This window comes from Melanerpes formicivorus, unplaced genomic scaffold (assembly GCF_026170545.1).
Source record: "Melanerpes formicivorus ecotype bairdi unplaced genomic scaffold, bMelFor1.0.p_v2 SCAF_75, whole genome shotgun sequence".
Lineage (NCBI taxonomy): Eukaryota > Metazoa > Chordata > Aves > Piciformes > Picidae > Melanerpes > Melanerpes formicivorus.
In genome coordinates, this window is record NW_027142427.1 from 141706 (window position 1) to 165878 (window position 24173).

The 24173-nt window shown below is 49.0% G+C and overlaps 2 protein-coding genes across 15 annotated transcripts in view; both read right to left on the reverse strand.

The window, feature by feature from the left end:
* The window catches only part of MKNK1 (MAPK interacting serine/threonine kinase 1), a 33320-nt gene extending 21054 nt beyond the window's left edge, over positions 1 to 12266 (reverse strand). For 3 of the 8 annotated variants that reach the window (XM_068163891.1, XM_068163884.1, XM_068163883.1), the window contains exons 1-3: positions 12200 to 12254; positions 11146 to 11210; positions 273 to 395 (exon numbers count right to left, since the gene is read on the reverse strand). In XM_068163891.1, coding sequence (XP_068019992.1) covers positions 273 to 395; positions 11146 to 11203 — 181 coding nt within the window. In that variant the 5' untranslated portion in view covers positions 11204 to 11210; positions 12200 to 12254. Of the gene's footprint in view, positions 1 to 272; positions 396 to 5009; positions 5105 to 11114; positions 11211 to 12199 lie in introns of those variants that run through there. The other 5 variants (XM_068163890.1, XM_068163887.1, XM_068163888.1 and 2 more) reach the window with 5 other exon arrangements.
* Positions 12267 to 20431: 8165 nt separating this feature from the next.
* MOB3C (MOB kinase activator 3C) overlaps positions 20432 to 24173 on the reverse strand; it is a 37160-nt gene continuing 33418 nt past the window's right edge. For 6 of the 7 annotated variants that reach the window (XM_068163832.1, XM_068163829.1, XM_068163831.1 and 3 more), the window contains one exon: positions 22579 to 23966. In XM_068163832.1, the coding sequence (XP_068019933.1) occupies positions 23920 to 23966 (47 nt within the window). In that variant the 3' untranslated portion in view covers positions 22579 to 23919. Of the gene's footprint in view, positions 20944 to 22578; positions 23967 to 24173 lie in introns of those variants that run through there. The other variant, XR_010990521.1, reaches the window with a different exon arrangement.

Genomic DNA, 24173 nt, shown 5'->3' on the forward strand with positions numbered 1-24173 from the left:
TCCAGCCTGTCAAGGTCCCTCTGGATGGCCTCCCTTCCCTCCAGCATGTCTGCTGCACCACACAGCTTGGTGTCATCAGCAGTCTTGCTGAGGGTGCACTCAATGCCACTGTCCATGTCCCCCACAAAGATGTTGAATAAGACAGGTCCCAGGACTGATCCCTGAGGGACTCCGCTTGTCACTGGCCTCCACTGGGACATGGAGCCATTGACAGCTTTCCCAATCTGTTTGATTCTATGATTAGAATTAAAAGCTTAGAAATTGCCACCAACCTTCAAACTTCCCAGGGACATGATCTGTGGGTCTGGTTCTTTTCTTCTTCTTCCTTTTCCGACTGTCTGCTATGGGGAGAGGCTGACTGCTGACCATCTCTTTGGGGCAGAACAGAGAGGTGCCTTTAACACACAAACAAGTTCTTTAGCAGAAAGTGAACACAGTCTTGTGTGCTTATGTTCTTAGGCTATGCAAAAGTTTCTCCGCTTGTCTTCATTGCAGTCTGCCATCACTTTGGAGGCCGCCACCTATCCCCCAAACCTCAAGGAAAGCCTGAAAGGACAATGTGGGCACTAATTAACAGCTCTGGGGAGGTTTAATAAACAAATGTGAAAGCCAGAAGAAAATAACTATGCATCTATACTGAATTCTCCTCTCACAGAGCAGTATGACAAAGCAGGGAAAAGACCTTGTCAATAAGCACCTGTGATACCCACAACCTAACACATGCTCCAGTGCAAGACAGGATTTACAGCCCTCACAAGGGCACTATTATCATAGTATCAGTCAGGGCTGGAAGGGACCACAAGGATCATCTAGTTCCAACCCCCCTGCCATGGGCAGGGACACCCCACACTACATCAGGCTGGCCAGAGCCTCATCCAGCCTGCTCTTAAACACCCCCAGGGACAGGGCCTCAACCACCTCCCTGGACAACCCATTCCAGGGCTTCACCACTCTCATGGGGAAGAACTTCCTCCTCACCTCCAGCCTGAATCTCCCCACCTCCAGCTTCATTCCATTCCCCCTAGTCCTATCACTACCTGAGATCCTGAGCAGTCCCTCCCCAGCCTTCCTGTAGGCCCCCTTCAGATACTGGAAGGCCACAATGAGGTCACCTCTGAGCCTTCTCTTCTGCAGACTGCACAACCCCAACTCCTTCAGTCTGTCCTCATAGCAGAGGTGCTCCAGCCCTCTGATCTATTCCCTCAAGAGATTCTACTGTTTTACAAGGAGGTGTTTTGTTTTTTTTCCTCAAGTTAGCTTAACAAAAATGTGCTTCCAAAACAGCAGGAAGGTGTAGGGGAATTTCAAACTACCTGCTGAAGTAATGTAACCACAGGAGTTAAGAGGTCAGAGCTGCAATCTGGCTCTGTTTATGGTGCCAAAAAGGCCTGAAGAAGCAAAGCCAAAACAAGCAAACCTGTGCCTTTCTAAAACACAGAGCAGTGGGTAATTTGTGCTCCAAAAGGAGCAGTGTTTATGGCATTTAGGTATTTCACCCCCCCCCACATTACAAACTGCAGGGATTACAAGGGCTTAGTCAGTGATAATTCACTGATGCAAGATAAATGTCAGAGCAAGAAAACCCACACAAATATTCTTAATGGAAACTCTGAACAAAATCATTGCCCTACACTTTCCTCTGCCAGGGGCTGCTTCACACAGTTCAGTGTATCTCCAAAAGAGGTGACATGATTCCACACTGCACTCACACAAGCACTTCACACCAGGTCATAGTATCATTCAGGGTTGGAAGGGACCACAAGGATCATCTAGTTCCAACCCCCCTGCCATGGGCAGGGACACCCCACACTACATCAGGCTGGCCAGACCCTCATCCAGCCTGGGCTTAAAAACCTCCAGGGATGGTGCCTCGACCACCTCCCTGGACAACCCATTCCAGGGTTTCACCACTCTCATGGTGAAGAACCTCCTCCTCACATCCAGCCTGAATCTCCCCACCTCCAGCTTCATTCCATACCCCCTAGTCCTATCACTACCTGACCATCCTGTCCAGCACTGCTAAGCCATTTAACAGCCAGGAGGACCTCTAAGTGAATTCAGAATTAAAGATCTTGTACTACAGAAAGCACTAAATCCCTAGACAGAGTGCAGTGATGAGAACACTGGTAATGAAAGAAGAGTAAGCCCTAAAAACAACAACAGTAAAGACATTTCCTATTGATTTTCCTTTGAGTAGTGGAGGGTTCTCTCTGCCTTTCACTGCTTTGAAAGTGCTCCTAAAGCAGAATTTCCAGGGCAGAAGAATATTACAACCTCCCAATACCTTTTTTTATTGGCTTCATTGTATTTTTCTTGTCAATATCTCTGTCAGCAACAGCTGTGATGAGTGTCACTTAGAACTCACATGCTGTCTGAGAACTTAAGACAAGGGCTGTTTGGAAAGCCTTTCCCCCTTTACCAGCTTGGTGAAACACAGTGTATCACTCAGCCAAGACAACCACAAACCCTCATTTTCAAGCCTACAGCACGATGTGGTAGAGAAATCTTTGTGATGGTTGACACATTCAAGTTTCTAAACACAGTAAGGAATATTAAAGCATGCATTTTACCAGCCTCTGAAGCAACAGCTGCCTCCTAACTCAAACTGACACACAGTCTTGATATAAAGAGAAGGCTAGCTTTTGACAGCAGCTTCCAGCTCTCCCTGATTTCAATGCAGCCTGCATTAGAAGTTACTCACAATTGGCTTTGAAAAGACACATGAAGCTGCTCAGAGAGAGAGCTGCTTGAAGGTGGTGTTTGATTTCTAGCTGCTCATTTTAATTAACTGACCTACAAGTCATATCTAGACAGGTTCTATACCATTTCAGAGCTTGCAGCAAAAAGTCAGGACTTGCATCTCACCACAGCTGCCTCACTTCTTCACAACCATCTCCTGGTCCCTACCAGTTGGTTATGATATTTACAGTCTGGTGTTTAAACAACTCACTCCATTATTTTAATTCCCTTTAGTCTGACTCAATTCCTAAATTACAGAGCACTGCTTCCCTGAAACCAGGAAGTTCACTAGTCAAATATACAGCAATCAAATTACTGGGGAAAATGATGTTTTCAACCTAAAGTCCTGACCAAATTTGCTAGCAGACAGGCATGAAATGTTTGCTATATTAAGAGTCTTATTACCCTTCTGGTGTGCTACTTTGCATCATGGTGTAGTTCACTTCTGTCAAAGCAGCTTTTCCTTTAAGGGTCTTCAGAGCTTCATTGTCATTCCTTGCTCTGTTATAATGAACCAGTACTTAACAGCTGGTATGACAAGAAACTGGTATTTAGCTCAGCCAAATGCCTTTAGGAGATTTTCAAGCTGTCAGAGAAACACTTGTGTTTCTGAGACCACCCAACCAAGTTTCTGGTGACACAGAGAGAGTGTGCCTAGCTAACCATCCCAGCAACGCTGAGGTGTTTTGCAAACTGCAGGACTGCATCTGGTAACAAGGACACTGTGGGCTCTGAGGAAGCTCAACCTGCCAAACACAAAACTCAGAAGGAAGTTAACCCACAGACACATCAGTTCTAAGATGAATAGAATAGACTTGACCAGGCTGGAAGAGACCTTCAAGATCATCACATCCAACCCATCAACCAATCCAACCCACCTAATCAACTAACCCATGGCACCAAGCACTCCAAGTCTCCTCCTGAACACCTCCAATGATGGTGACTCCACCACCTCCCTGGGCAGCACATTCCAATTGGCAATCACTCTCTGTATAGACCTTCTTCCTAACATCCAACCTAAACCTCCCCGGCACAGCCTGAGACTGTGTCCTCTTGTTCTGGTGCTGGCTGCCTGGGAGAAGAGACCAACATCCACCTGGCTACAACCTCCCTTCAGGTAGTTGTAGAGAGCAATAAAGTCACCCCTAAGTCTCCTCCTCTCCAGGCTAAGCAGCCCCAGCTCCCTCAGCCTCTCCACCAGGGAGCAGCATAGTTTCCCTACGTTCCAGGAGTAGGTAGTTGGAGCTCTCCTCAGCTGCTTGGATCCCCACAAGTCCATGGGACCAGATGGGATCCATCCTAGGGTGCTGAGAGAGCCGGCAGATGAGCTGGCCAAGCCACTCTCCATCATTTTTCAGCACTCCTGGCTCACTGGAGGCTGGCAAATGTGGTGCCCACTCACAAAAAGGGCCAGTTGGATGAGCCAGGGAATTATAGGCCTCTCAGCCTGACCTCAGTGCCAGGCAAGATCATGGAAAATTGTTGTCACTTTAAAGTCATCTTACAATGTGGCCTGAAGCTTCCACCAACATCAACATGTCCACCCCCTTTACAGCCTATTCTGGCTGAGTGTAGGGAGGTGGGAGTAGAAAACTGCTCAGCCTTCAGAGCAGACTAGCCAAACCTTTGATAAAGGGCACTTCTTACATTCTTCTTGACTGTAAGAGTCAGATTGATCTCTAAAAAGTGCTGTCAGACCAGCAGTCTGACAAACACTGACGAGAGAGAGAACAGTTTAAATTTGGATCTGTCTCCTCCAGACAGGTTAGGATCACTGCTCACAGGATAAGCAAGCAAAATCCATACTGCACCAAAAAGCAAGCAAGTTTCTGTCTCAGCAGCAGCTTTGTTGAGGTCCTGTATTTTATTATCACTGTAATTGTGTTGAGGCACTGTTTGACATACACATTATTCAGAGCCTGTGTGGGAAGGTATAGTTACAGCCCTTCCCTTCTGCTATTGTGGCTTCCACCACCTTCAAAGGCAGGAACAAAAACACTTATCCTACAGAAGACTTGCAAACAATGCCATGAAAAGAAAAGGAACAATTACCACAAGTTCCACTTCATCCACACATTAACTCACTTTTCATATTGCTTCCTAACATTTCAGATACAAACATGCCACCATCCACTACCGAAATGTAACTCCCCTCCCATTCTAACCCACTTCCCAGAGGATGGAAGGATATATTTAGAAACCAAGCACATAAGTGCACAGGAAGCACGCTGAGAACAAATCACAGACACCTTTTTGTATTAAGAAGATACCTTGTTTGTGCCTTTGAATTCAATGGAAGCTTAAGCAGAGAGTTCGGGTACTACCACCTGCTGCAAGCTCTTGCTTGGGCTGGGTTGTTCTGCAGCTGAAAAGGAACAGAATGACATTTAACATTCAGAAACCACAGAAGTGTTGTTGCTTCCATCAGGCAGTGCTTCAGTTCCCAAGGCACTGCAAGAATCTGTTGTGCTGGGCTTCACGTGAGCGCACAGCAAGAGCACATTCCTGCACTAAGGAAGTAGAGAACACAAAGCACAGTCCCTTTGACCGAAGAAAAGATCCCCCTCATTATATACTTGGAAAAACAATGGAGGAATTTATGGTAGAATAGAATTAACCAGGTTGGAAAAGACCTTTGAGATCATGAAGTCCAACCTATCATCTAACACCATCTAATCAACTAAACCACGGCACTGAGCACCCCATCCAGTCTCTTCCTAAACACCTCCAGTGATGGTGACTCCACCACCTCCCTGGGCAGCACATTCCAATGGCCAATCTCTCCTTCTGGGAAGAATTTCTTCCTCACATCCAGCCTAAACCTTCCCTGGGGCAGCTTGAGACTGTGTCCTCTTGTTCTGGTGCTGGTTGCTTGGGAGAAGAGACCAATCTCCACCTGGCTGCAACCTCCCTTCAGGGAGTTGTAGACAGCAAGAAGGTCTCCTCTGAGCCTCCTCTTCTCCAGGCTAAGCAACCCCAGCTCCCTCAGCCTCTCCTCATAGGGCTTGTGCTCCAAACCCCTCCCCAGCTTTGTTGCCCTTCTCTGGACACCTTCCAGCAACTCAACATCTTTCCTAACCTGAGGGGCCCAGAACTCGACACAGTACTCGAGGTGTGGCCTAACCAGTGCAGTGTACAGGGGCACAATGACTTCCCTGATCACCACACTATTCCTGATCCAGACCAGGATGCCACTGGCCTTCTTGGCCACTCTGGCACACTGCTGTTCAGCCTACTATCAACCAGTACCTCCAGGTCCCTCTCTGCCTGGCTGCTCTCCAGCCACTCTGACCCCAGCCTGTAGCTCTGCATGGGGTTGTTGCGGCCAATGTATAGAACCTGGCACTTTGATGTGTTAAATCTCATGCCCTTGGACTCTGCCCATCTGTCCAGCCTGGCAAGGTCCCTCTGCAGAGCTCTCCTACCCCCTAACAGATCAACTCCTGCCCCCAGCTTGGTGTCATCTGCAAATTTACTGATGATGGATTCAATCCCCTCATCCACATCATCAGTAATGACATTGAACAGCATGGGGCCCAGCACTGATCCCTGAGGGGCACCACTAGTGCCTGGCTGCCAGCTGGATGTGGCACCATTCACCACCACGCTCTGGGCTCAGCCCTCCAGCCAGTTCCCAACCCAGCTGCTGTCCAAGCCATGGGCTGACAGCTTGGCCAGGAGTTTGCTGTGGGGGACAGTGTCAATGGCCTTGCTGAAGTCCAGGTAGACCACATCCACATCCTGCCCACATCCACCAGGCAGTCACCTGATCATAGAAGAGAATCAGGTTGGTTCAGGCAGGTTCATTGGTTCTTGCTGTTACACTACTGGAGAACCCTAATGAGTTTATATATAAACTACAGAAATACTCTTAACAGATAAGAATTATCAGGCTCTTAACCTACATCAGCACTCTGCCAAGGCAGAGCACCACAGCTACAGCCACAACAGCACCAAGTTAAAAGCCCATCTTGAAAGTGGTCTTGAAGGCAGCCAAACAGGCTCTAATGAACCAGGAGCATAAAAATAAAAAAGCACTCCATAGCTGAAAACCTTTTCCTGATAACAGGTGCCAGTAAGTGTGAATTTACTCCTAGCAAATGACAAACAAGGCATTGATGTTCAGGCAAGGGCATCTGAAGAAATTAACAGCTGGGAGCCTCAAAGAAAGCATTCTGTGGATACACAAAGGGTAGCCACAAACTAATTCAAGAGATGAAACAAGCCCCAAGCTGATGTGTTGGCACAGGGCATTCTCAGAACACTGAGGTGGGTACTAAACAGCTGCAATTACAACAATATTCCTGACCCCCAGATGCTGCAAAAGCTTTTTACTCAGACCAAATAAAAGCCCACCAAGATCTGATGAGGCTTCCCTAATTGAGTTTTAACAACACTGTTTTGACTGAGAAACAGACAGAGACTCAAACAGCATCCAATCTCTCTGCTGATTTATGCTTTTTTTCAACCCCCTTGTTGACTTGTTCAAAGAGCCACCATCACATTGAGGAAGAGTAAGGTGTAAGTCCCATGATCACAGTATCACTAAGGTTGGAAGAGACCTCAAAGATCATTGAGTCCAACCTGTCACCACAGACCCCATGACTAGACCATGGCACCAAGTGCCACATCCAATCTCCTCTTGAAGACCTCCAGGGACAGTGACTCCACCACCTCCCTGGGCAGCACATTCCAATGACAAACGACTCGCTCAGTGAAGAACTTTTCTCCTCACCTCGAGCCTAAACTTCACCTGGCACAGCTTGAGACTGTGTCCTCTTGGTCTGGTGCTGGTTGCTAGAGAGAAGAGACCAACCCCTTCCTGGCTACAACCACCTTTCAGGTAGTTGTAGAGAGCAATGAGGTCTCCTCTGAGCATCCTCCAGGCTAAACAATCCCAGCTCCCTCAGCCTCCCCTCATAGGGCTGTGCTCAAGGCCTCTCCTCAGCCTTGTTGCCCTTCTCTGGACATGAACAAGTGTCTCGATGTCCTTCTTAAACTGAGGGGCCCAGAACTGGACACAGTACTCAAGGTGCAGCCTAACCAAAGCAGAGTACAGGGGCACAATGACCTCCCTGCTCCTGCTGGCCACACTCTTCCTATTGCAGGCCAGGATGCCATTGGCCTTCTTGGCCACCTGGGCACACTGCTGGCTCATATTCAGGTGGCTGTCGATCAGCACCCCCAGGTCCCTCTCTGTTTGGGAGCTCTCCAGCCACTCCGACCCCAGCCTGTAGCTCTGCATGGGATTGCCGTAGCCAAAGTGCAGCACTCGGCACTTGGACTTGTTGAATGCCATCCCATTGGACTCTGCCCATCTGTCCAGTCAGTTGAGGTCCCTCTGCAGAGCCTTTCTACCCTCTAACTGACTAACATCTGCTGCTAACTTGGTGTCACCTGCAAACTTGCTGATGACTGACTCGACCCCCTCATCCAGACCATCAATAAAGATGTTAAAGAGCACAGGGCCCAGCACTGATCCTTGGGGCACACCACTGGTGACTGGCCGCCAGCTGGATATGGCACCATTCACCACCACTCTCTGGGCTTGGCCCTCCAGCCAGTTCCTAACCCAGCTCAGAGCGCTGCTGTCCAAGCCAGGAGCTGACAGCTTAGCCAGCAGTTTGCTGTGGGGGACAGTGTCAAATAATGATTAATTGTGCCTGTAATGGAACAGATCAAGGGAAACACAGTTTGAAGAGGAAGAATGCCCAACAGTTTAGGGCAGCCCTCTTATCAAATCCAGAGGCAGACTTCCATACTCATTCTATATTGCCTTAAATAAGAACACTAACTTCAAATTGTTGAGATGAGAGGACTCTTACAGGTCATTCATCTCTACAGTAGTTTGCCACAATTCACTCTTCTCAGCCACCCTGCAAGAAAGCTTTTAGCATAACTTGGTTTATCTGAATTACCCATGAAGGAAGGGGGACTGAAGAACATTTCAACATTTGCCCAGGAAGACAGAGGAGCATTAACAGTTTAAATGAACACTCAATCTACAGGAAGCCTGAGAAGTCTGCTTTGATGAAAGAACAAGCCTGAGAAAAAGAATCAGTTCTGCCATATCACAGGCAGTATTGCAACACCTACCCAGTTGACACCACCCTTCTGAAACCCTTCACTCTGCAGAAAAGGTTACAGCAACCTTTTTCTTTACCTTTATACTTGCCTCTCATTCTCTTCTGCCTTAGAAAGCCAGAGCCACTTCATCTTCTGTGTACACGAGTTGCAGCGTCCTAGCTTTCTGTGCTCTCAGCTATGCCCTTCCCTTGCAAACCAAGCATGGGGTTGCTGAAATCCCAAGTCAAACCCTCCAGCAGTGGGTGGATCTCACTTGACAAGACAGCACATATAGTTATTTCAACTAGATTCCCTCCACCCCAATTTATTACTTCACTGTGATTACGACAAGGGAAACAGGGAGAACTTCAGTGGAGAGCAAAGAACACAGCACTCCTTTCCCTCTCCTGTTGGGAGGAAATCACATATTTCAACACATAAGATCTTATGGTATCATAGAGTTGTTAGGGTTGGAAAGGACCTCAAGGACTATCCAGTTCCAACCCCATGCCATGATCAGGGACACCTCACACTACATCAGGTTGTTCATCCAGTCTGGCATTAAAAACCTCCAGGGATGAGGCTTCTACCACCTCCCTGGGTAACCTGCACCAGTGTCTCACCACCCTCATAGGGAAGAAATTCTTCCTAGCATCTAATCTGAATCTACTCACTTCTAGCTTTGTTCTATTCCCCCTAGTCCTATCACTACCTGACACCCTAAAGAGTCCCTCCCCCAGCTTTCTTCTACCCCCCTTCAGATACTGGAAGGCCACAATTAGGTCTCCTCAGAGCCTTCTCTGCTCCAGACTGAATAGCCCCAACTCCCTCAGTCTGTCCCCATAGGAGAGGTGCTCCAGCCCTCTGATCATTCTCATGGCCCTTCTCTGGACACTTTCCAGCACCTCCAGATCCTTCCTGTAATAGGGGCTCCAGAACTGGACACAGTACTCCAGGTGTGATCTCACCAGAACAGAGAGGGAGAATCATCTCCCTTGACCCGCTAGCTATGCTTCTCTTGATGCAGCCCAGGATGTGATTGGCTTTCTGGGCTGCAATGCACACTGCTGGCTCATGTTGAGCTTCTCATCAACCAGCACCCCCAGGTCTTTTTCTTCAGGGCTCTCCACATGTAAATAGACACACATCCATTCCTTCAAAAGCATTAGATAGCATTCAGAATGACAGCAAAAGAACTGTTAGCATTCTCACTGGAAAGGCAAAGACAAGTGTGCTGACCCTGCTGTGACCTAACAAGGAAGGATAACAAATAAGAGTGAATTCAGGTGGTTTAAAAAAACTAGAGTAATCCCTTTAATTTCTTGTCCTAGGACAACAGGCCTCTGAGGCAGTCATGTGGAAGAGAGGACATAATAGGGTGTATTCACAGGGCTAACAAATAAATGTGCACAGTTAGCCTTGTGGGGAACAACATGGCATACATCCTGGTTACAGCTGCAAAGATCCTCATCCCTCCCTTCCACACACAGCAGTACAGTCAAACAAGTTTAATGCTGCTGACAGCCAGCTCAGAGTTTCTATCACAGTGCAGTAGGAGCTTCACCGAAAAATGACTTTAAACTCCAAGATCAGACATATTCTGAGAGAAGAGTCCTTGTAGCAGCACTTTGACTCAACTACTCCAAGGTTCTCTAACCCTTAGAGCAGCTTTAAATTAAGGCTCCACAAGGCAAGTAAGTTCTGAGGGCCACTTGCTTACTCTCCTCTATGTCTGCTAGCATCAACAGCTCTCAGAAGGCTAGCTTTGCATTGCTCCTCTAACCCCACTCAGCTCCATTGCTGGTTTTCACAACAAACCAAAGAGAAAAAACTTCTTGGAAGACAACTTTTTGATTTTGCACATACAAAAGATAAGCATTTCCTGCTCTTACTCCACACCCCACAAACCATCAGATAATGACATCTGTCACTGGCAAAATGCCTGCACAGCTAACTCCCATATCAGTAAGTCACCTTGGTGGGAGAGGTTGACCAAATGTTTGGTCAAAGAGTGCTTTTTATTTCATTGTTTTCCCCTCCTCTGTACTTTCAACTCTACAACTAGTAAGTTGTTAAACTCCACTGCTTTTCCACATTTGATGTCACATAAAACATGCACCAGTGCTTTAAGATTTGTTACCAGGAAGGTTCTGGAAGGTGAGAGGAAACTCCTCAGAGCAGCCAATACTTTTGTTTTTAAAGCATTGGGGAGTACTGCTACAGCACTCATGCCGTGAAATAATGTTGTAAGGACAACACTCAGTACCAAGAAACTTTCGAGTGTCCAAAGACACCCAAAGCCACTTTACCTGGAAGGCTGCCAACACCAAACCAAATTACCTTCAGAACTGCAGTGGAAGAGGCTCAGCTCCTTAAGTTTATTTTGCCTTGCTTCCATCCAGCACCTTGAATAAAAGAGAACACATGCCAAACTGTTGTTCATCACAGCTATCAGAACATACACCAGCCTTGGGAAGCTAACCGTGAGGCATACATTTGTATGCTAGAGAGGGGTGTCTTTTTTACACACAGGAGGCTGTTAAAGCACAAACAAACAGACACCAGAGAGTGGTTTATTTTTAACCCAGCCTGATGCTTCACAACCAAGTGCTGATGGCGTCACGGGAACTGGCTAATTTTTGGCTATCATATGAAACGCTGGAGCCAGCGGCTGAGCTGCGGCCAGCGCCGTACCGCTGCCTTGCGTCTGCTCCTGTGCCCTGCGAGCTGCCTCGGGTCACCCTGGTCAGGCTAAGAGATGCTACAGAGGGAACATACGGTCTAAGTCTAGATAGATTTTTTTTCCGGTGTTCCCACAGGTTCTGAGGGCTCAATTTTACGACAGATGAAAAACCACTACAAGAATAACTGATAGGTTACTGGTGATCAAACCTCAGCACAGCTTCACTCGCTTTTGCCCGCTCTTCCACTCCAGCGGCACCAACAGCACGCAGCCGTCCTGAGAGTTACAGACTTACTACTCTTTTATTTTACAAGACGCACTATTTACGGGACACAGCAATCGAAACCCTCCGGGGAAGAACCAGCCCCAAGCCACGGGAAATTGACACGTCCTTCGCAGAGGACCCCGGCGCCCAGAGCCGTCGACCGGCGGGCTGGAAGCATTTCACCGCTTTCCAGCTGCCCCCAGCCACCCGCACCCCACTCTCGGGCTGCCACCGCTGCGGCAGGTCAAGCGCCTCTTCCTCCGCACGCCCCGGAGGAGCCCCGTCCAGAAGCCCCGCGCTCCGCAGCCGGAGCGGCAGGGCAGCTCTCACGGACACGGCCCGCTCCCCCTCGGGACTCCCCTCCCACACTACCCCTCAGCTCAGCGAGGCAGGGAGGGAAGGAGACGAACAGCGTCTCCCCTTCGCGCAGCCCCCCTGCCCCTCACCTCCACAGCGGCCACCGACGTCCCTCGGCGGGGACCGCGGCCCCGGCCTTTGTGGGTGGGGGAAGCGGGAGCGCGCATGCGCGCGGCACCACCCCTCCGGGAGCGCGCCCGGCGGTGGGTGCACACCCCCTTGCGCATGCGCGAACGGAGAAGTTCCCCTGGTTGGGACTGGGGGGGACCTGTCTTGGCCCGTCGGTCGTGCACCCGCGGAGCGGGCGGGCGGCAGCCGGGGGAGCGCGCTGCCGAAGGGGCAGAGCGGGTCCCCTTTAAGGCGGCAGTGGAGGGGGAGCTTTGTGTGTGCCCCTGAGGGGCACGCTTCTAGGTCGGGACACTGTACCTAGTGCTAACACATCTCAGCTGGCAGGTGGTAATCGCCGTTTGGCAGAGAGCCTATAGGACCACGATGCTGGTGACGGCTCTTGAGAATAAATCTTCAGCAGCTGGTGTAGTTTAGCCTGAAGAAAAAGAGGCAGAGGGGAGACCCTGTTGCTCTCTACAACTGTCACAAAAATGCTGTCAGCTTGTAGCGAGCTGGGTGCTGGTCTCCTCATAAAGCTGAGCTGATAGGACAAGAAGAAATGTCCTCAAGTTGTGCCAGGTTTAGGTTAGATGGTAGGGAAAACTCTATACTAAAAGGGTTCTGAAAGACTGGAACAGGCTTAAGGATTGGTAACCCTGGTGGAGTTAGATAACGTTTGGACTTGGGGATCTTAAGAGGTCATTCCCAGCCATGGTGATTGTGTGACTGTGGATGGCAAAAAGGTACAGCCCTTCACCGACACCGTAGCTCCCCCAGAAAGCCTCTTAAGCTGCCTTTAAAGGAGAGCCCCAAATTTTCAACTCTGCTGTCACACAGAAGGGCAATAACTTGTTACCAACGCCTACGTTTGCCCAAAGCTGTTCAATTCACCTGTTCAGATGAATCATAAGAAACGCCAAATTGAGCTTAGTGAATTAGAGCTTTAGCTCACGAGCATCCCAGCACTGTATGGTTTCAGTCTGGACATGCAGCTTGATACCCACAGATCTCAAAGCCACAAGCTCAGCAAGTCTAAGGCAGGTTAAGACATATGCTACCTGCTTTTGCTGTGTTCTGTGCCAAGAGGACAGACAGGTGCACCACAGTTTGAGAGAGCTGCCAATGCATCACCTGGGTTCAAAGAAAACAGAAGCAGAAGCCCAGAAGCAGAGACAGATGAAGCCTGCAGGTCCCTGAACAGGATGGGGTTACTGAACAGCAATGGTGCATTTGTGGTATTCTCCCCCAGGATGAAAGCACGTGGTATTCTCTACAAGCTGGCATGGAAGAGCTTGCCCTGTAAACAGGAGAAGTGTTAAAACCTAGTTTCCTGGGGATGCATTCATATGTGTGTGTACAGTGCTCTGATGTCTAGCAAGGTATAAGCCCAGCTGAAGAAGATTCTCTATGAATCTCAGGTGGCTTATCCAGGTTGAAGCCAATCCTGTTTCCTTTTTCTCTCAGGAAAGCACTGGTAGTCTTCACTCTCATCTAGCTGCCCACTTATTTCCACAATACATCAAAACCTTTTATCCTCGAGGAGTTGAGGACTTAGGTCTGAGCATCATCTGATGTGTAGCTCAATTGGAACAGAAGTGAAGGATAGCCTGCAAGAGTTACTCAAATCCACACAAGCAGGTTCAGACTCTCAGCACTTAGGACTCTTATCAGTTCAGGGGAGAAGTTCAAACTTTTGTAGTGTGTTTTCAAATAGAATTATCCATGGCTTTTAATTCCCATCCAGTACTTTTTACATGCTTCTCTGGCTGGGTTAAAGGACTCTTGCACAACACAAGATCATCTGCTTTTGAAAGCAGGCATCTGTCTGTCCTCAAAGCAAGATGTATATACTTGAATCCTTGTTTTTTGGCCTCTTTTGGTTCCTTGCAAAGTAACCCAACAGCACAACACAGCCAGAGGGCAAATTTTACATTTCAATCTAGCCTGTTACAAAGTGGAGGGGGAGTGTGGGGATGTGGATTTTAAAAGGCACCAAAACACTGCTTTCATATTGTTGTTCTTAATAAAATAGACACAGTACTTCTAGGAAATGGTTATGCTAATCTTTCAGGACTAAATCCCATGAAAAGTGAAGAAGGAGGCTTCTCCTGAACCAGTATGATTACTTTTATTAACCTCTGTAAGATAGTTCTTCCATGTGATTTTTCCTTTTGTTTTTGAATAGCTTCTCAAGTACATCTGCTTTTTACCCATGCAGCAGGCAGCAAAGAGGAGAGAAAAAGAGCCATCTATGCTGGCTGTTAGGCGAATTAGAAGTAATTACCAAAGGCAGTTTTGATTTAGCAGTGTTACAATTGTATCACAGTGCTGCGGCCTGCGTTTTACTACCCAAATGTTTTCAAGCCCTGACTGGAATTATTCCGCTCTGATCTGCCCACAGCCAAGCCCTTCAAGTCTATATTTAAGCACCTGCAATCTATTCTAGGCTGATTTCCAGGACATAGAGCATGTACTGTTCCCTCTGCTGTTCAAGGAATTTGTACAGGCTCAGCTTCTCTGAAAATTATACTTCTCATTTAGGTGATTAAACCCAGAGACAGGCTTATGCAATCACGTTTTCCAGGATCAAGCTTCTGTGTCATTCTTTTGTTGGAAGTGTCCTTTCTTCACCCTCCACTGCCTCCCAAGAGAAAAATAAATGAACCTGCTCTTTCTCTCAGGAGAGCTTCTGATTCACACCTAGGTAGCATGAGGTATCTCTGCCCCTGGAGACCATATTTCAGTGTCATAGTATCAGTCAGGGCTGGAAGGGACCACAAGGATCTAGTTCCAACCCCCCCTGCCATGGGCAGGGACACCCCACACTAGATCAGCCTGGCCACAGCCTCAGCCAGCCTGGGCTTAAACACCTCCAGGGACAGTGCCCCAACCACCTCCCTGGACAACCAATTCCAGGGCTTCACCACTCTCATGGGGAAGAACTTCCTCCTCACATCCAGCCTGAATCTCCCCACCTCCAGCTTCATTCCATTCCCCCTAGTCCTATCACTACCTGAGATGTCCTTCCCCAGCCTTCCTGTAGGCCCCCTTCAGATGCTGGAAGGCCACAATTAGGTCACCTCGGAGCCTTCTCTTCTGCAGACTGAACAGCCCCAACTCCTTCAGTCTGTCCTCATAGGAGAGGTGCTCCAGCCCTCTGATCATCCTTGTGGCCCTTCTCTGGACACGTTCCAGCACCTCCACATCCCTCTTGTAATAGGGGCTCCAGAACTGGACGCAGTACTCCAGGTGGGGTCTCACCAGGGCTGAGTAGAAGGGGAGGATCACCTCCCTCGACCTGCTGGCCACACTTCTCCTGATGCAGCCCATCCTAGCAAAGTTGTTCACAGCAGGGAACAAGCAAAAGCTCTCCAAATGGGCATTAAAAGTGCCTCTGAGGATGTGAATGCCAGGCTGAAACCTGCTTTTTCATTAGGGGATTTTACAGACCCATGAGGAGTACTCACACCTTCACACAGTACCAACCCACTGCCCATTGGGACAGAAATCCTGAGCTGTTTCATAGATCCTCATCTATGTGATGTAAAGCCCAGGGATCCTAGGGTGTGGAAAACACGTGTTCTGCAGAAGACCAACAAACCAAACCTGCTGAAAACAAGCAGAAGGATGCTTGTGTCCACTGTACAAGCTGAGAGGACACTGCATATCCCTGACCGCCCTCAGCTACCCCAAACAGCTCTTCAGCAGCAAAGTGACTTCCACCTGTAATGAGTGTTGAGGATGAAAAGCAATCTGGACAACTCCCTCCAGTCCATTTCTGGGGTTATCTTGCTTAGGAGTGCAAGGGCAAATACAGACTGCATGCTGTCCCAAATGCTAGGCTCATGGACAGCCACTTTGGCTGGATGTGAGGAAGAAGTTCTTCACAGAAAGAGAGATTGGCTGTTGGAATGTGCTGCCCAGGGAGGTGGTGGAGTCACCATCACTGGAGGTGTTTAGGAAGAGACTGGATGGGGTGCTTGGTGCCATGGTTTAGTTGATTAGATGGTGTTGGATGATGGGTTGGACTCTATCTCAAAGGTCTTTTCCAACCTGGTTAATTCTATTCTATTCACTCAAGACACATGGAGCTGTGTCTGAGTGGTACAACTCAGAACTGTTTTAGGTGGTGCCTGTGCCATTATTGTCAATGCAATGTGGACAAGAGGGGTGAGATCTGGTGATGTTACACGTGGTGTCTTGATGATATGTTCATCCTAAAATGAACAGGGTAAGCTGTCTCTTGCCCTTGGGTTCATCAGGATATTACCTGGATGAGTAAGAGTCTCTTCGGCCAAGCTTCTCAATGACACTGATGTTTCATCCTATGACACTGTGTGCTACCTCTTTCTGTTGTTGAGAGGTTATTTGGGCATTAATAAAACACAAGTCCTGGGGCCAGGGATGAGCAAAACTCTCAGAAAGTCCATTTGACAACCGAGGATGACAATCTTCATCCTACCCAGCTGGGCTCCTCAGATGCGAGAGGTGCTGCTGGACAAAGGATCAGCACCAAAGAGGGAAGCTCTCAGAGTCTTATGTTCGTGGAATCAATAAGGTTGGAAAAGACCTCAGAGATCATCAAGTCCAACCTGTCACCCAACACCTCATGACTACTAAACCATGGCACTAAGTGCCATGTCCAATGCCCTCTTGAACACCTCCAGGGACTAGAACTCCACCACCTCCTTGGGCAGCACATTCCAATGGCTCACTCTGTGAAGAGCTTCCTCTTCACCTCGAGCCTAAACCTCCCCTGGCACAGCTTGAGACTGGTGTTGGTTGCCTGGGAGAAGAGACTAACCCCCACCTGGCTACAACCTCCCTTCAGGTAGTTGTAGACAGCAAGAAGGTCTCCCCTGAGCCTCCTCTTCTCCAGGCTAAGCAACCCCAGCTCCCTCAGCCTCTCCTTACAGGGATGTGCTCAAGGTCTCTCCCCAGCCTCATTGCTCTTCTCTGGACACATTCAAGAGCCTCAATGCCCTTCTTAAACTGAGGGGCTGTTACAGGCTTGTGCAGGAGGAGGGACTTTTTAAGTGCTGCTATTGCAGTGGGCTGGTTTCAAGATAGTGTAAGAACTCCTGGGAGCTTTCATTCATTTGGAAGTCATAGCACACATCAGGAAAAAGAGAAGCAATGGGTGCAACTGCTAGCAACAGAAGTGACAAGATGCTTTTACTCCTGAGGGGTGACATTTTCAAATGCAGCATTCTAGTTGCATTTCACTGCATTCCTGTTCTGCATCAGAGAGCAGTAATAGTGAGTAGATTGCAAAGTCAGGCAAGGACTTAGACAACATGCCAGGGCTATTGCTTCCAGCACAGAGAAGATGTTAGATGATTTCCTAACAAAGCCAGGTATGGGTTACAGAAGCAACCCAAGGGATGAAAGAAGTCCTCAGAAATGAGCTCAGTCACCATAACAGCAGAACACTTCAGCATAGCATGAGAAATCAAGGCCTTCCATAAATTTATCTCCACCTATATGTACCTACCAAAGCCAGTACATCCCCTCTGCTAGTTTAAGCTGGGACTGAGACTATGTGTACACCTCAGCTTTTATTCCTCCCACTGCAGTGTGGAGAATCCTAGCACTCCTGGAAAACTGCAGGATGAGTAAGAACCAAGGGAGGTAGACCATGAGTGCAGTGCTGGTCCTGGCCTCCAGCCCAGGATGCCTAGAGCAAGTCTCCCTGAAACTCCCAGCTCTTACATATGCTCACCTGACAGCCACATGGCAAAATGCTTACCTCACTGCATCATTAGGGCATAGCCCAAAGCATTTTAGTGCAGGTGGCCTCTCACTGTTTCTTTTCTCCATTCCATAAGCTCTTCTACCTAACCTGGGGCCACCAGGTCTTTGTTTCCCACCACCTCCCCACTTCATCTTCCCAAAGCTGCTCCTGCTCCCTCTACACCATCCTCATCCCTGCCTAAACAACTCCTGCTCCACCATCCATCCCAGAGCCCCAACCAGGCAAGATACCACCCAGAGGGGCTCAACCCCAGTGAGGAGGCCCAGCCAGCACCCATAGATGATATTGGAGTAGTCATCAATCATTGCCCTAACGAACCGGGGGGCCACCAGGCCCCCCGGCCTTTGTTGTCACCACCACCATCACCCAGTGCGCAGCATGGGCACTCACCAGAGATGAGAGGAGGATCCTCCAGCCCAGATGGGCTCAGCTTGGGGCTTCTGCCTTTCCTGGGGGGACTTAAAAAGGGGAGGAGTAGGTGGGGAGGGCAAAGTGGCCACACCTGGGGTGGGAGGAGACTCCAACAGAGCCCAGGTGCTCTGGGATTTGAGGGGAAAAAGGGGGGAAACGGGGTGGCAAAGGGGCAGATGTGGTGGGACAGGAGGTGGTGAAAGAAGGGGATTTTAAATAACTTTATTTTCCATAAATCTTTCATAATGCACAGCTGCAGCTCATGGTTTCCTTTGCCTCCATGCAAAATGAACAAAGCCACCAATGCTTCACAGAATAAAGCACAGTGGTGCCTAGCACAATGACATCTCTCCATCATTATCATTTTGCTTGGTGGGAAAATCTGTGCTTTGCAGAGCAAGAGAACAAGTTTTAACAACAACAACAAAATGTTCTGCAGGAGTGAATTTTTCCCCTGGATAGCAGCAGCCAACACCAGGATGATTGAGGGACTGGAGCACATGTCCTGTGAGGAGGGGCTGAGAGCCCTGGGGCTTTTTAGTCTGGAGAGGAGAAGACTGAGAGGGGATTTAATACATGTTTATAAATATCTGAGGGCTGGGGGTCCAGAGGGAGGGGACAGGCTCTGCTCACATGCTCCCTGTGATAGGACAAGGAGCAATGGATGTAAGCTGCAGCACAGGAGATTCCATCTCAACATGAGGAGGAACTTCTTCACTGTGAGGGTCACAGAGCACTGGAACAGGCTGCCCAGAGAGGTTGTGGAGTCTCCTTCTCTGGAGGCTTTCATCACCCATCTGGATGTGTGACCTGTGCTGGATTCTATAGTCCTGCTCTGGCAGGGGAGTTGGACTTGATGATCTTCAAAGGTCTCTTCCAACCCCTGACATCCTATGATCCTGTGAACAGGTAGCTGGCTCAATGGATACAAACTATTAAATGAGAGAGGAGAGGTCTGTTGCAGTATGACAGCTCCTGGGTGGTACAGCTGCCTGAAAGATAATGATAAAATAGCTGCTGGAGGCTTACCCAAATGGCAGTGAAGCTTCTTCCTCTAGCAAAGGCTGAAGAGTCACACAAGTTGAAGAATCCTGAAAATATGGATCCTCTTCCTCCCCATCATGATTAGTGGTCTCAGCAGGGGGATGTTAAATTCATGCCACCACTTGCTGAGTATGGAGCAACTTGGTACTCCAGCAGCCAGCATCTGGACCCAGCTTCCTGCAAGAGAAGCCCTACAATCCAGGGTTCCTGCAAAGTCCCAAACTTCCTTTAATATTCCACCAAAACACATGATTTGGGAGGGACTGCTCAGGATCTCAGGTAGTGATAGGACTAGGGGGAATGGAATGAAGCTGGAGGTGGGGAGATTCAGGCTGGAGGTGAGGAGGAAGTTCTTCACCATGAGAGTGGTGAAGCCCTGGAATGGGTTGTCCAGGGAGGTGGTTGGGGCCCTGTCCCTGGAGGTGTTTAAGCCCAGGCTGGATGAGGCTGTGGCCAGCCTGATCTAGTGTGGGGTGTCCCTGCCCATGGCAGGGGGGTAGGAACTAGATGATCCTTGTGGTCCCTTCCAACCCTGACTGAGACTATGATAAAAAGTGCCAGATACTTTTAAGAATCAGGAGACTTGTAAGAGCTGCTGAAGTCGTGTAGCATCCAATGGGTATCATCTGAACACTGCTCTCCCAGTGATCCTTGCTGCTGCCACAGTAATTGGCTGGCCTTAGCCAGCTTGAATGGAAGGGAGATTGGGTGAGCTCAGGTATTGTAAGAGACCCTGAGGCAATCAAATTGTGGCCTGCACTGAGTGACTACACAAGCCCTCACTTCACAGTCCTCCTCACTGCTCCTGCCCTGTGGTTGTCAGTAGCAGATGCCATCACCCAGCATCTCAAAGCAGCACAAGCCCTACGAGGAGAGGCTGAGGGAGCTGGGATTGTTTAGCCTGGAGGAGGCTCAGGGGAGACCTTATTGCTGTCCACAACTACCTGAAGGGTGGTTGTAGCCAGGTGGGAGTTGGTTTCTTCTCTCAAGCAACCAGCACCAGAACAAGAGGACACAGTCTCAAGCTGCACCAGGGGAAGTTTAGGCTCGAGGTGAGGAGGAAGTTCTTCACTGAGTCATTCGTCATTGGAATGTGCTGCCAAGGGAGGTGGTGGAGTCACCGTCCCTGGAGGTGTTCAAGAGGGGATTGGACGTGGCACTTGGTGCCATGGTTTAGTCATGAGGTCTGTGGTGACAGGTTGGACGTGATGATCTTTGAGGTCTCTTCCAATCTTGGTGATTCTGTGATCATTGGAGCTGAGGGACTGTGTTCCATTCCTCCACATCTACATCTGCAGAGGATGCATGTGTGAGACCTCATGTGCTGTTGGTGTGCTCTGCAGACATGCAGTAGTCCCCCACACACATTGCAGGCATTTCATCTCTGACTCAGGGTCTCTTTTCAGCAGGGAGCTGGATGCTGTGCTGTTCTTTCAAGGTTTTCTTGATGCATGAGTCATTTGTCCTTCCCTGACCTGCATGAGGGAATCTGGCTGGTCAGGCAGAAAGTAAAACCTGCAGACATTCAGGAGAAACTTTAGTTGAGAAACTCCCTGCTAGAATCAGCATCTTAGCCCACCCCCAAGAAAGTGATCAAGGAGTGGATGTGGTGCTGTTAATCCATCTCCACCCTGATCCTGAGTGGATTCCTGGTTATCTCCCAGCATGGACAGATTTTGTGACCCTTAGAAACAGCAGCTTCCCCTTGGTTCTTTTTTCTCTCTTTGAAAATCTTCTCTTACAATTTACAAGCTTTCAGCAAGAGAAGAGGAATATCTCAGACCAGATCAGCTGACAGTTATTGTGAGCATTCACCCAGGATTATCCAGCCTTCACATGGGCAGACTTAAACCCAGGAGCTGCCACTTGGACCAGCCAATCCCCACCACCTCCCCCATGACTCAAGCCTGTTGGGCTGCCAGTGGGGCTTCTGCCAGGATAGGTCAGCCTTGACCCCTCCCTACAGCTGGCCAAAGGCTTCACTGGCCAAACCCAAGTCTTTTGCATGTCCCATCCCTGTGGCACTGGGACAGGAGCTACTATGCTCCATGAAGCCCTTCTTCCCCCATCAAATGCCATTCCTAAGTTCTCCAATGGCTATAGACACTGCATAGCACAGCATGTTTCCCATGCCAGATCACAGAATCATAGAGTCAGTAAGGTTGGAGAAGACCTCAAAGATGATCAAGTCCAACCTCTCACCCAACACCTCATGACTACTAAACCATGGCACCAAGTGCCACATCCAGTCCCCTCTTGAACACCTCCAGGGACAGTGACTCCACCATCTCCCTGGGCAGCACATTCCAATGGCTAACAACTCTCTCTGGGAAGAACTTTCTCCTCACCTCCAGCCTAAACCTCCCCTGGTGCAGCTTGAGACTGTGTCCTCTTGTTCTGGTGCTGCTTGCCTGGGAGAAGAGACCAACCCCTTCCTGGCTACAACCTCCCCTCAGGTAGTTGTAGACAGCAATAAAGTCTCCCCTGAGCCTCCTCTTCTCCAGGCTAAGCAACCCCAGCTCCCTCAGCCTCTCCTCACAGGGCTGTGCTCAAGGCCTCTCCCCAGCCTCATTGCCCTTCTCTGGACACGTTCAAGTGTCTCAATGTCCTTCTTGAACTGAGGGGCCCAGAACTGGACACAGGACTCAAGGTGTGGCCTAAGCAGTGCTGAGCAGAGTGGCACAATGACATCCCTGCTCCTGCTAGCCACACTGTTCCTTTTTCAGGCCAGGATGCCATTGGCCTACTGGGCACACTGCTGGCTCCTGTCCAGCCTACTATCAATCAGCACCCCCAAGTCCCTTTCTGCCTGGCTGCTCTCCAGCCACTCTGTCCCCAGCCTGTAGCACCCCATGGGGCTGTTGTGACCAAAGTGCAGCACCCAGCACTTGGACTTGTTGAATGCCATCAAGGTGCAAGCTTATGGCATCCAGTTCCAGTGGTGCTGGAACTCTCAGAGGAAATCCATTCTTCAAGTTAACCTGGGTGCTTTATCATGATGCCTGGGTCACTCCAGATGAATCAGGGAAGAATGAAGTATCCCATGAAGTAGTAACATTAAGTCATGAAATATTAACACTTCTGTAAATATGAAGAGAATTTTTACTCATTATTTTACACAGAAAATATTGGACTGACCTCCCATGTAGCTTTGTGTCCATTTTGCTCTGTTTTATTTCCATGTAAAAATAAACATCTGGTACACAAGAGTAAAGAAAAGAAATTCACAACCAAATAGGTGCTTGGACAGCTAAAAAATTCACTTGTGTGCTTTAATGCTGACTACATGCTTCCATTTTCTAGCCACATCCCCTCCCTACCCCAAAAATGGCCAAGCCCCAGGTTATAAATATCAGCTGTGTCTGCTATACAAGACTTGCCCAGAAAAAGGGCAGGAAGCACAAACATCATGATACTGTGGCTCAGACTATTGGATTTTACTTCACCCCAAAACAGTGTGTGTGTGTGGGGGGGAAAAACCCTCAAAACCAACACAAAGACTTCCAACTCTTGTCAAAAGAAAAATGGCACAGGGAGCCCAGCACCAGTTACCAGCTGCTGCAAGCAGAAGGGGAGGAAATGTTGAGATGTGACACCTTGCAACGGAATAATGGCACAGACCAGGTAGCAATAGGAGGCTTTCAAAAGGTCAGAAAGGTTTGAGGGCTAAGGGGCTTTACACTGACAGAGGATAGACTTGGATTAGATGTGAGGAACCATAGAATCAATAAGGTTGGAAAAGACCTCAGAGATCACCAAGTCCAACCTGTCACCCAACACCTCATGACTAACTAAACCATGGCTTCAAGTGCCACGTCCAATCCTTTTTTGAACACCTCCAGGGATGGGGACTCCACCACCTCCCTGGGCAGCACATTCCAATGGCAAATTACTCTCTGGGAAGAACTTTCTCCTCATCTCCAGCCTAAACTTCCCCTGGCACAGCTTCAGACTGTGTCCTCTTGTTCTGGTGCTGGTTGCCTGGGAGAAGAGACCAACCCCCTCCTGGCTACAAACTCCCTTTAGGTAATTGTAGAGAGCAAGAAGGTCTCCTCTGAGCCTCCTCTTCTCCAGGCTAAGCAACCCCAGCTCCCTCAGCCTCTCCTCACAGGGCTGTGCTCCAAACCCCTCCCCAGCTTTGTTGCCCTTCTCTGGACACGTTCCAGCAATGTGGCTGAAGAAATGTTTGCAGATAGGAGATTGAGACTTAGAAACCAGAGTGTGCAAAAGTCAACCAAACTTGCCTCCTTCTCCAGTAAGTCAGTGGCTTTCTAAGGCAGCAGACATACAACAGAGACTAGGATCTATTGAAAAAATAGTAAATCTGTCCAGAGGTGCTTGGCAGCAGGCTTAGGATTCAGCCCTGGCCTGAAAAGGCTCTTCTGCAGTGTTCAAAGTCATTGAGTTGAGATGCCCAGGGCAAGTGCGTAGGAAGAGGTCTGCCACCGCAGGGTGCCTTGTCCCAGCAGCGTCCGGATGAGCCAGCGGAGTTCACCTGCCAAAAGGCTTCAGTGACAAATTCGTTCTGTCATTTCTTTCTGCATTGAGGAGGGAAGGAAAAGAAAGCAGTAAGTGCAGAATCATAGAATCAATAAGGTTGGAAAGGACCTCAAAAATCATCATGTCCAACCTGTCACCCAAGCCCTCGTGACTACTAAACCATGACACCAAGTGCCACGTCCAATCCCCTCTTGAACAACTCCAGGGATGGTGACTCCACTACCTCCCTGGGCAGCACATTCCAA